The following is a 12,381-nucleotide window of genomic DNA, read 5'->3' on the forward strand; positions in this document are numbered from 1 at the left end:
AAAAAAAAAAAAAAAAAAAAACCCAAAAAACCCCTGCATGCTAATTCAATATATGTACATTATAATTATGTAGTATAATATAAATATTTTTTCTACATTATGCATAACATGTTATAAGGCTGCTGCACAGGATTTCAGTGAGTTTTAGCTGTATGTTTGGTTTGAAGGTTTTCAGGATTCAAATTATTTTAATCTTTAAATTATTTTGGGCAAAACCTCAATACAGAGTACTAAATTTTATTAAAAAAACTACTGTTCACTGAAATTATTAAAATTGCGCTCTACTCGGAGTAAGTGCTGCAGTTCTGTGAAGAGGAGATCATATTATCTCCATAAAACTAATTGGGTATTGGGGGTCTTCATTTACAATTAGCTGTATGGTGACTAGGTATAATATTTCTGTGGGGGTTTTATGTTTGTTTTTTGTTTTTTTTTCTTCCCAGTGCCTTTGGTGTTACACACACAACACTTGTACGGACTACCCTGTAAGGAGTATTCTTCCATCCTCTTCGCTGTGTCATCTCTCAGCTGCTCGGTGGGGAGTTTGCTGGTGTAGGTATAATTTCACTTTTATTAAGGATATGTGATAACAAATCATTCTTTAATATTAATATATTCTTATTATAGTCTGAAATTATATTGGCTAACAAACAGCTTTATTGATTCAGATGTCTCAGAATATCATTTTAAATAGTATGTATTAACAAATCCAATATATAAATACTTTATAAATACATAAACACAAAGGAGGCAGAAGAGCTGACTGAGTCTTGAAACTGGAAGATTTATAACCATGAAAACAATTAGAACCTGGATCAGCCTTTCCATAAGAGTAATGGGAGCAAAAGAAAACTTCCCTTATAATGTGAAGCTTCATGAGCTTATGGAAGTTTCTGTAATATGAAGGGACTGGATTCGGTAATTTAGTAGATCTCTTCATGGCCTATGTTCACAACCTTTTTATACTCTAGGCTTTCCTCAGAAAATGCCAGCTCTTAGCTTGCACTCATTTTTTTTTTAACTATGGAAAAAGAATAGAACAATTCTTCTGTTACAACAACTACAATGTCAGAATGGTTTTGGTACTTTAGGTTCCCATTTGGAATTTATAATATACCCTCTCTGGGTTTATCTTGCATATCACGTTAGATGTGCAAACACCTACACAGCTGTCTGATGTTCACTGTTAGTTTCTTACACAAAATGGTGTACTGGAAAGACATGTTACTTCTTTTATATTTTTTACTATGGAAGATGTTTGTAATTATTGTAGCTAGCATCTGCATTTTTAGATTAGCTGTAGTTTAAACACAAGATGAAAACTTCATGGTGGCATACCTTTTTCAGCAAAAAAACAAAAAAAACAAAAAACAAACAGAACAAAAAAACAACTGCCAAAAGACGCATTTCCCTGGGAGTCTTTTACAAATTCCCCACTGCAGTATGCCCTATGGATATAGGATCTCATTGAGTTTGTCCCCTTCAGACACAGCAGGGAACTAATTGCCCCATGAGCACGATACTGTTATTTCTCTCTGCTGGAAATTAAATGAAGCAGCACCACGTATTTTCAGCAACACTGAACCAAAAATGAACATTAACGTTGCAAGTGAAATGCATTTTCATGTTCAGCTGCATAATGGTGGAAAGATGGAGAACAAATTGGTTCCAGATAAAACTATCTGGAACCTGACATGCTGATAAATTATTGGCCAATGGTGAAGAAAAGGAGGTAGTGAAAGAAATATCAGTTTGAAATAATTGTATTTTTTCCATGAATAGTAAGCAAATAAAATAGGTGGGAGAGACAGAAAGCTGCAGCTGTATGTTGGTATTATTCTGTTTTATTATGTTGAAAAAAATTTCTGCATAGTTGGTTTAACACACAATTTGGCTCTTTGGTAGTTGCAATTTGGCTCACAGGAAGTTGCAAGATAGTGCGTGGTATGTTTTATGACACACTTTGTTCAGTTTCTGAATTGTGTGAGAATATTTTGGAGCATCATAAGAATAAGGAATATAATATAGTTGCATAGTATTTCAACTCAGTATCTGACTTGGAAATAGAAGGCATAGTGGAAATATTGAACGGTGAAAGATTTTTCCAACGCTGAAAAACCAGTAAGTTCACTATAGAAGTTAACTCAAATATTTAAAATATAACTATCTGTTACAAGAATAAGCATGAATGAAAGCTATAATCTTTAGTCCCTTGGATATATTCCCTAGGATATTTGTGTATGTAGTCCAAGATGAAAAAAACTTAAAATTGAGTTAAAGTTTAGAGCCCATAATGATAAATTAATGGTAATAAGGATTACATAGGTACTGTAACTATCCAAAGCCAAAAATTATAAAACAGGGTGGCTAGCCTGTGGCATGCATTCTACACAAGTGTCACGAGAAGCCTCTGTGTTGGGCATGGGGCAGATTGGGGAGGGGACAGGCAGCACAGCAGCAGATGGAGCAGGATGCAGAAAGATCAGGCAGTGGAAAGGGATTAGGCCAGTAGAGAAGGGCTAGAGACAGGAACTAGGGGACCAAGAGTCCCACAGGTGAGCAGGAGCTGGAGCCTGAGTTACCAGAATCCAGAGGCAGAATCTACGATGCAGGCCATGTCAGAGTTCTGGGGTCAGGGGCCAGGTCTCCAAAGCCAGAGTCCAGTGGCAGAGCTAAATAGGGCTGCACAAAACAGCACAGTTTTGTTTCGGGTTCCATTTCAACATTTTGAAGGGACAGTTTTTTTCGTTCAGAGTTTTGTTTCTAAACCACTGTTCCATTTCGTTTTCTCAAGTGTTTTACTGTTTCAACACTTGACGTTTCACCCATAGACTATAATGGGGAAGCATGAAACTGCCTATAACTTTTCATCATTTCTTGCCTGATTTGGATGAAACTTTCAGGGATGGTAGCCCCTGCTGAGGCCATGAAGCCTGCTAAGTTTCAAGGAGATAGGTGCAGGGGTTTCTGGGAAACTGCACCTCAGGCTTCTGACAAGCAAAACTTGTAACATGGGTGACAGAAAGCAGGCTAGTTCAAACAATACTGCCTTTTATGCTGTTTTTCCATCCCTCTCCCAGAGCACTGGGATTGAAAGGGACCTCAGGGAAGGATCACGGTTACTGGCCAGCTACATAGTCAATATGAAAGCAGTTCTTCCCTCTGCTTCCCTTCTCTTCCCCCTCCCTCTCCTTACTTTCTGTTTCCCTGCAGGCAAGCCCAGCTTGAACTTTGAAACGTGAAACATTTCAAAACTTTCAAAATGTTTTGACTACCTTCGCTTTGTTTCGAGGCTGTTTCGAAGCCCTTGGTTTCGTTTCGATTTTGCTGTCTTGATCTTGAAACGAGTTGAAACAGCATCGAAATGAGACAGCTGGTGAAATTTCATGCAGCCCTACTAAGTAGGGTTGGAAGCCGGAAAACCAGAGAGCATGAGATCCAGGGAGGTTTGCTAATGTGGACCTTTAGACAGAACGATAGCTGGCCTGCAGTCTGCTGCAACAGGTGGACTGACATGAGGAGATTGCCAGCCTCAGCAACTGAACCAGAGGCTGTAACAGTGACCCTCTGGTTCATCACCTGAGATGGGGCAGCCAGTTAGAGCTTCAGACTGGTTTGGCCAATTAGGCAATTAGTCCTGCCTGGGCTGTCTGTTAGGGCCCTTGACACTCAGAGAGAGTACAGGACAAATTTGTGGCAATCCTGTCCAAAAGGTTGCTTCCCCCTTCCCCTCCACTTGTGTTATAAAACAAGAAATGAAGAGTTAAGGTTACACTTGTAAGAAATTTAAAATATACCAAGGTACAGAACTTTACAGTTAAGTAATTCAGGCAACCTCACTTACGCTCTTCATAGTCACTGTGCAGCATTGTCACTAATTAGGGCATTTTAGTTGTTTTATTGTTGTGTGAAACTGATTTTTGTAGACACACATGAGATCTGACTTGTATCCAAGTTTTTTCCCCCTTGTATAGTGTTACAGCAGGGCAAAGTTCAGGTGTTTTGGCTACATTAATGGCCATAACATTACTGTAGTATTACTTGTGTAGTAGAACTAGAGAAAACCAAAAGAAAATTAAAGACAGTGCTATCATGGGATCTTCATAATGATTCATAGGTACAAATATTAATCTTGACTTTACTATTTTTTTTAAATAAAGTGATTTAGTTGTTGGATCAGACTACCCTGCCTTGAGCAGGGGACTGGACTAGATGATCTTGTGACCTGTCAAGGAAAGTGGTAGATTCTCCATCTATTGATATCTTTAAGTCAAGACTACATGCCTTAGGCTAAAGAAAGCCTATAACAAACACAAGTTACTGAGGTCAAACAGGAACCTCAGCGCATGGAAGACTATCTCTATAGCATCCCCCAGACTGTATTTCTTCAAATCCCACCTTTGTTGTTTTCTTTTTGTGATGCCTACAAATAGCTCAGCCATGGTTTGGCAGCTAGTGAGCTGTGATCACTATGTTGACTGGTGTTGTTTTATTGTGTCCTTGTTCTACCCTGACTCAGTCATGCCTGCAGAGCAGCATTCACTTCGGCATCTTGCTGTCTGTTATACATTGACTGAGGGTTCTTGTCCTTCATGGAAGTGTTTCCACGTGGGCAAAGTAAGTTGGTCATGGACACATGCTTTGTCACCACAGGTCTGCAGCTCTTAGCCAAACTTCATGGTATAGACTAGATATAGGAGAGGGAGAGGAGCACTTTTCTTATTCTGGTGTATTGCTAATAGTAGTAGAGTTCTTATTTGAAACTGTACAAAATACTGATCATTAACTAAAGTCTGCTGATGCTGGAGAGAATGTGGTGCTCAGAAACAAAAGGTGAGATTTGAAAATCACTAAAATTTTTAGTCAGGGAAGAAAAAAGTTGTTATCGAGAAGCTGGAGAAATAATACTGTCTTCTCACATATAACCTGCACCTTTTCCCATAAGCTAGCTGGGAAAAATTGGGGTGTGCTTTATATGGGAGAAAAAAGGGCTCTCTACTTGTCCAGAAATTTGGCAGAGGGGGCAGATTATTGGCAGCTTTAATTGCTGCACACTGACTATGGGAGGTATGGCAATTAAAGCTGCCACCACTCTCTCCCTGTATTCTACCTGCTTCATCACATTTCGAGACCTGTGGGGAGACTCCTGTCCCCAACTGCATGTTGAATTGGGATGGCATACAGGGTTGATCCACAACCAGACCTGACACTCCAGATCTAACCCAACACATGGCTCTAGAGCCAGTGTGTGGTCCTGGACTTGACATTTAGCCCCAGAGCCAGTGCGTAGGGTCAGACCCAACACAGCACTGGTGTGCCAGATCAGGCTCCACTGTTCCATGTGGCCCCCAACCCCAGAGACCCCAGATCTCTAGCACTTACCCATACTTCATGGTAAGATTTTTTTTATTATTATTCCTTCTTGAGGGCTTTCAAAAATAGGTTGTGTGTTATTTTGGGGGAAGGAGGGTGTTATATGCAAGAAAATATGGTGAATGTTAAAGTCTTATAAATTGTTTAAATGTTCACTTTACAGTAAACTTTGAGGCCCTTATCATCGCCATAGCTGTAATAGCAGGACTCATCCTAGTGTCCATAATTGCTTGCTGCTGTTACTGCTGCTACTGCAGAAAGTCTTCTCGGGGGTAAGTTGTTTTTTTCCCCCTCCCTCATTAACTTTGGTTATTGTGACAATTCATAATCCCTAATAGTCTGAGTACAACTCAGTCTGGAAGATTTAAAAAAAAAAAAAAAAAAGGAAAAAAGAGAGAGGAAAAAGAAGTCTTCTGTATCCTTCCGATAATAACATAACAAGGAAAAGGTTAGTAGTTATATTAATACATTATATTAATTCGGTTCTTACCCAGATTTTTTTCCAAAGACTTAAGTGAAATTTAAATATTTTTAAAACTTTAATATTTATTTCATCAAAAGATGTCATATCTATTAGATAAACTCCAGACTAATATTCTTTTGTTTAGCTGTGCATTAACATTTTGATTTAGTATTATTCATTTGCAATTGGGGAAACAAATTCATAGTATAGCTGCTTCAGTATCTGAAGATTGATAGCATTGCAACATCCTTCACTTATTTTAAATGACTGTGATCTGAAGTTTAAAATGTAAGTTAATTGGGGGAAAAAAAACAACCCAAAAACAGGCTACCAACACAGGAGAACGCTTGGTTTTGCAGGAAACCATCTTGTGGTTCTTAACTGGGGTTATGCAAGATCCTTTTGCGGGTGCAGCACAGGCACCACCACTGTGGTGGCATGAGGAAACTGCCCCAGGCACCTCAGATTTGTCTAAAGGAGGCAGGAGCACCCAGTCCTGCCATAGCCCCATGCTCCTCCTGGAAACAGAGGCATGTGGAGCAGGTGGACCTGGGATCAGGACCTTGAAAGGGTTCAGTGAGGCCAGGTGCTTCTTGCTGGCTTTAGGCTTATCTGGTTCTGCACAAGGTGTGCAGGGCAGTTATACCTGGCTGTGGTGGTGATGGCAAGACCCTGGCTGAGAACCACTTGTGTAAACTGAAGCAGCACAATAGTGATTCTCAGCAGGGGTAACCCAAATCTGAAAATGTTGAGAACCACTAACTTACATCATTCCAAATACTAGAATGTGCCCTGTATATTATACAACAAAAGTCTGCGCCCTGGAAATCATTCTTTGATATAGGTACACATCCAGTCGAAGTATCTTGAAACTTAAAGTAGTATAAATTACAGTACACTTCTATGAAATGCAAGCTTTGATTAATAATTAAAAGCTTTGGCAGAACTTAAAACATTTAAACTTTAAATCCAAAGTACATTTTGATATTTAAATGTATAAAGTGGATTAGCTGGTATGATGTACTTGTAACAGTTCTAGGGTCACATTTAAGACCATCTTACTTAAAATAGAGCGTTAAGTATTTAGTTACAAGTAGTATGACAGTGCAGTGGAAGCAGAATTGCTCATGTTGATGCATTAAATATTTTTCTTAGAAAGCACAGTATTCAGTATCTATTTTTGTAGATAATACTTGGTTCATTTTTTAAAAGGTGCAAGTGAAATATCTTTGAATAAGAAATAAATATTTAGAGTCTAGAGGTAATGGAACAAGTAACCTGTCAATGCCAGCTCTTGCCACAGCAAAAATGGGTCAGCATGAGGAACAAAATCATATCATTGGGCGGCATTGTTCATAGCATTTAATATTCAGACATCTGATTCTGTTCCAAAGTCTCTTAGCAGGCAGGTGGTAGAATCTCTTAATAAATCACCTATTCAAGGAGGTGGTATTTTCTTTTCTTCAAGGCTGTTTCTTGGCTAGTCTAGCTGTAAAACAATACCTTTAGGAAAAAGATTGTGAGAATGCCTAACCAACTTGGTTTCAAGCAGATGTCCCTAAGATTCAGTAAGGAAGCAGTATCTAAATTGTTTTAATCCTATTTACATGTCCTTGCTTTTAAAAAAAAAAAAAAAAACAGTTTATATTCATAATGGGGAAACCCAGAAAGCAGTGTTTATTGGGACTTCACAACTGTTCTGAATCTTTGAAACTGAGGGTAAAGAGCAGTCAACCTCAGTCAGATCTGTTTCTATCCCTGGAGCTATCAAGAGAAAAAAGGGACCTACTTCCTACACGTGCAGCAGTTCCATGGTTTTGTACACCAAATAATTCATGTGCATTGCTTTGGTTTCAACTGTTTTGAGCTGTTACTGAATTTGTGCTGTTGTATAATTTTCTTGGTGCTAGTTCCCAAGCTAGTGAAATATAGTCTGTTTCTACTTCCAGGAAGTAGATCTGAATTATGTAGTTTTTTTTTGTGTGTTTGCAGAGCACACCTGTATGTTCTGCCTGGTGGAAACTGAATTACCACACTGAAACTGTTGGTATAGGACTTTAGCATTTTCAGTCTATACTGCCAGGCACTGGGGCTTTAAACTTTTTGGAGAAAGAAGGCTTTATGTGCTCTGCATCTGTGTTCCTTGGCTCCAGAGGACCCTACCTTAGAGCATGAAGATCTCTGGGGATTGCTTTTTCAGTATCTCAAGTGAGGTCTTATTTTGAGGAGGTGTCAGTGCTGCTCTGTGCCGCCAATCCAAACTAAGGTGGGGAAAGAATATGATGAGCTTTCAGTGCCATGGAATTTGACAGGCTTAAAAGATAGAGGAGCACCATCAGCTTGAATCCAGAAAGCACCTTAGGAACTCTAATCCCTATTCTACTGGTGTTTCTCAGGCTCTTTTCCTGGTGCAAATACCTAGAACTCCTAGGATCTCGTACTTTTTCAGTTGATGGACCTGTCTGGCACTTGCTGCGCTTACAGTCTAGCTCTCTTCATGGTTTTCTTCAATTGTAAAGATTCGCTAAACGCATGCCACATGTCAAATGAACCTGGTCAGTCTGCTAAATTACTTCTGGAGTGCGATGTTTAATTCTAGATTAGTTGACTTATGAGGGGTTTGAAGTAGAAAACTTCCTTCAAGCCACTTCCTTCAAAGTGGTTTGAAGTAGAAAAAAAAGAATGCTTTTTAGTAATAATAGTAGAAGTGATAATAGTAAATAATACCAGGTATGGTGGTCTTAGAGTGAGATTTAGAAGCTTTTTGGTTTTTATATATTTTGGAGTGAAATTGTCAAGTGAGACACTTATGTTGTTTCTGCCAGTATCTTTGATAAAACAGTTTTGCTAAACAGGTTTGAGGTTTTTGTTGTATGATAGATTTTGGATACCTACCATAGCTGTTCCAAATACAGAATACTTAAATGGGAAAAAAAAAATTGTCATGGAAGCGACTGTATTAGATAAAACCAAACTGTCCCACTTGCCATTAAAGATTACTTTTTGCTTCTTTTTTTCTCTTCTGTTAATGTGACAGGCCCACACAAACAGTAGAGTGGAAAATTAGACTCAAACTTACATTAACAAGTACATAATTGCCTGTAATCAAATTTAGTATTCGTGAGTGTTGTTTGCAGGAATAGTAGGTGTAAACGTTTGTTGAACTTGTGATTTGCAATTTGAATGCCCCTAAATGAACAGCTAAATTCAGACTGCCACATTTGGTGTCTGTGTACGTCTCTCCTCCATTAACACATTGGGTGACAGGGTATAATTACTCTCTTAGCCACTGGGTGTCACTGTTGCTTCACTTAAATGCTGCTGAATGTGCATGTATCCGGTACTGTCTCCAATTCTCAACCAGCAGATGTTTGATATGAATATTTACAAAGTTTATCACATCTCCTAATGGTACATTCAGTTTTGTGAGATAGATAACACCCGGAGAAATATGGTGAAAGCACCCATTCACTAAATCTAGAGCTCAGAAGAGTTGCAATTGATTATGTCAGAGGTGAAGAGGAGAAAAATAAGATCCTTTGGCATTTGCTTCAAATATGAGATCTGGAAAACATTTATTTGATAACTTAGTAAAAATATTCAAGTGTTGCAAAAACAAAAATACTTTAGATTGACGAATTCGTTGCATTTTTCCTTTCAGTCCCACAGAACAGACTGAGTCTAGCACAGCTGCAGTCTGTAAATTAGAGCAGACTAAAGCCTTTTCTTGAAGCAAGTTTAAGAAATGGCCAACACACTGATTTTCAAGCATTGAAAAAATTGTCTTCCCTTCTCTGACCTTCTTTTTTTTCTAATAGACCAAGTGAAGAGGAAGAAAGATTATCCAGAGATCGAGAAGAGAGACGATTGCAGTCTCTCCAACGGTAAGTTTTGAAAATGTAATGAGTAACCACACACTTCTTGCTAATATAATTATTATTCAGGTAGTAACCTTAGCTATAAGGAACTGCAGTGTACACTAATAAGACTATAAATCGTCATTTCTGCAATAGTATGATTCTGAAGATAGATTTCAAAGGCTGGATAGAAGCATTGTTTCCATTTGGCTAATCTGGTGCATCTGCTCCCAATTGAAGGCACCATAAAATGGCAAACCAGTCATAAAAATGTTCTGCAAATTATTTAGAATATCTTTATGGCTGGCATCCATGTTATCTTAAATTGTGTGCATGTGTAGCACTCTTGCCACTTATTCTGCATATTTATCGTGGCATATTATAACGCATGGAGGGGGTTTACGACAACCATTTCCTGATTTTTGTTTCAGCTGTGCAAACTTTATACAAATGCAGGGAGCTGAAATAGTTATTTAAAAAACAAATTCCTTGTTTTCTTGTCTGAACTCTTTTTTATTCCTGGCTCATCTAAGTCTAAATCTGCCCCTTCTCCCCTACAAATTGAAGAGCAGATGCATCAGTTTAATCACTGCTTAATTTAAACCACTGCCCTTGGAGAAGTGGGAGGTAGCTGAAGTGCTTCCCCTTCTAGGGAGTTTAAATCCTGTGCCCAGCAGCATGGGTTAATCAGCAGTCAGCTGATTGCCTGCCCAGGCAGCTCTGAGTAAACTGGACCTGGGACTGTCCAGGGTTGGGGCCAGCAATTGGCTCATTGTTGATTCCGGTCCCCAGAAGGCTCCAGGTCTGGAGCTGGACTTGGGACTGACCATCACCTGAATATTGTCCCTGCCTGTGGGGCTGCAGGCACCTGACTGTTAATTTGCAAGTACAGGGGTTCTTCTGGGCTCCCCCTGCACTGGCAAGCAGTAATGGTATAATTGGGGTCTGATCTCTGATCCCAAAATTACACAGTCTGCCATGAATGTGTGGTAGACGGGAGGTGCAGTTTTGGGATCAGGGTCAGATTCCCATCACACCATTAAATTAACATGTGCACCAGGGTCCCTAACATGCTAATAACCTTGCCAAGGTAGTGTTTGTGTACATCTTTTTCTTGTTAAATTCATAGTTTAATTTCACAGCTTTTATACACAGTCATAAAATATTGGTTGCTATGGGAACATGAACTTCTGAATACCTGGTTTTATTTTTAACTGTACACTTAACATGTCCTGTACATTCATGTTTACTTTGGGAAAGTAAGTAACATGTCCTTTACATTCATGTTTACTTTGGGAAAGTGTGGCTTGGTTAGTTTTTGAAAATCATGCCCTACTATTCAGAATAGGGAAGGGAAGGAGTAGAATTTAGGCATTTTCCAAGTTGCCTTAGGATCAAAGAAATTGTGTTTTCAAGTTGACTGAGTAATATATTTTTAAACCTGACTGTGCAAGTAATATTGATATTTTGAGCCCTTTAAAATGTATTAGTTGTTCATAGTTTCTGCTTGGTGCAGACTTGCTTAAAAATATTAGCCAAGATGGCTAATCAAGCATCTCAGGACGAAGTTTCCCCTACTTGTGTCCAGAGAAGAGTGGGTGGTTAACTAAGAAAAACTCACGTGTGGTAATATTTCAACATTTGTCTGTGCTGGGTTCCGATAATTGAAAATTCTATTCTTATGTGTTGTTTGGCAAGTAAATATAAAACACTCTTTCAGTTAGCCTTCAGTTAAAAATAAAAGATTGAACAGGAAAGGGCATCATGTAAAGCACATGTCTTTCAGTATTCATTGGCAGGACGTGCACATTCTTGGTGCAGCTACTTCAGTGCGACACTTAATCATGCAGATCCTAACTGCAATATCAGTCATTGTGAGTAGGGAGCGTATATAATGGTGTGTTGGAGGGGATGACACTATAATTCATATTGCTGGATTTGAGGTTGCTGGTGCACTTCAATAGATTGAATGACTATTACCTTTCAATAACATCCTCTTTTTGTAGAGGTAGAAAACTAGGAAAATCATAGAGAGTTTTTGTGTATGAAGGTAGGCTAGCTCTTTGTTTAATGGTATTGTGTCACAGAGAATCATGGGGCATGTTTCTGTAAATTGCAGAAAATGACCTCTGAGGATTTGTTAGTCCTTAGTAACAGACAAGATTGGGCCCTTAATGACTAATGGCAAGTGACTGCTTTTGAGTATGCTATACTCTTCAGGTCTCTGTAAGATTGTGTTTCTGTGTATGGCTAAATAAGCCTATAAACCAGGATATAACTGTAATTGATAATAAAGGTATTCTACATATAAGTTTAACTGCTATGAACAAATAAGATAGAAACATAAAAATAAGGTAGGTTGGGTGTCTTGTTTGAGAGATGTAACCATAACCTCAGTTTTTCCAGCATTACATGTTAAAATTATATAACATTTTTAAGAGTTGATGTTCACTTAAAGCTGCAGACCTAGTATACTTCATGTGTTTGTTGCAATTTAAATGCTCCCATGATTTGGCTGTTGAAGAGCTTCATCCTTGTAAATCATACTCTTTCACAGTAGGGCAAGCCTGATCTAGCTGACCTCAGGAACTTGGGAGCTGTGAGAGGGGAGGCAGTGGGAGCAAATGGGCAGTAGGCATGTGATCTAGTTAGCTGCATGCCCTGGTTCGTTGCTACACTTACCCACTG

General features: G+C 38.8%; 1 protein-coding gene across 1 annotated transcript in view; it reads left to right on the forward strand.

Moving 5' to 3' along the window:
* Nucleotides 1–12,381, forward strand: part of LOC109291389 (pituitary tumor-transforming gene 1 protein-interacting protein-like) — a 50,038-nt gene that overhangs the window by 9,304 nt on the left and 28,353 nt on the right. The window contains exons 3-5 of the mRNA XM_019508388.1: nt 444–552; nt 5,537–5,645; nt 9,655–9,720. Coding sequence (XP_019363933.1) covers nt 444–552; nt 5,537–5,645; nt 9,655–9,720 — 284 coding nt within the window. The remainder of the gene's footprint in view (nt 1–443; nt 553–5,536; nt 5,646–9,654; nt 9,721–12,381) is intronic.

This window comes from Gavialis gangeticus, unplaced genomic scaffold, assembly GCF_001723915.1.
Source record: "Gavialis gangeticus isolate Ggan-Ray unplaced genomic scaffold, GavGan_comp1, whole genome shotgun sequence".
Lineage (NCBI taxonomy): Eukaryota > Metazoa > Chordata > Crocodylia > Gavialidae > Gavialis > Gavialis gangeticus.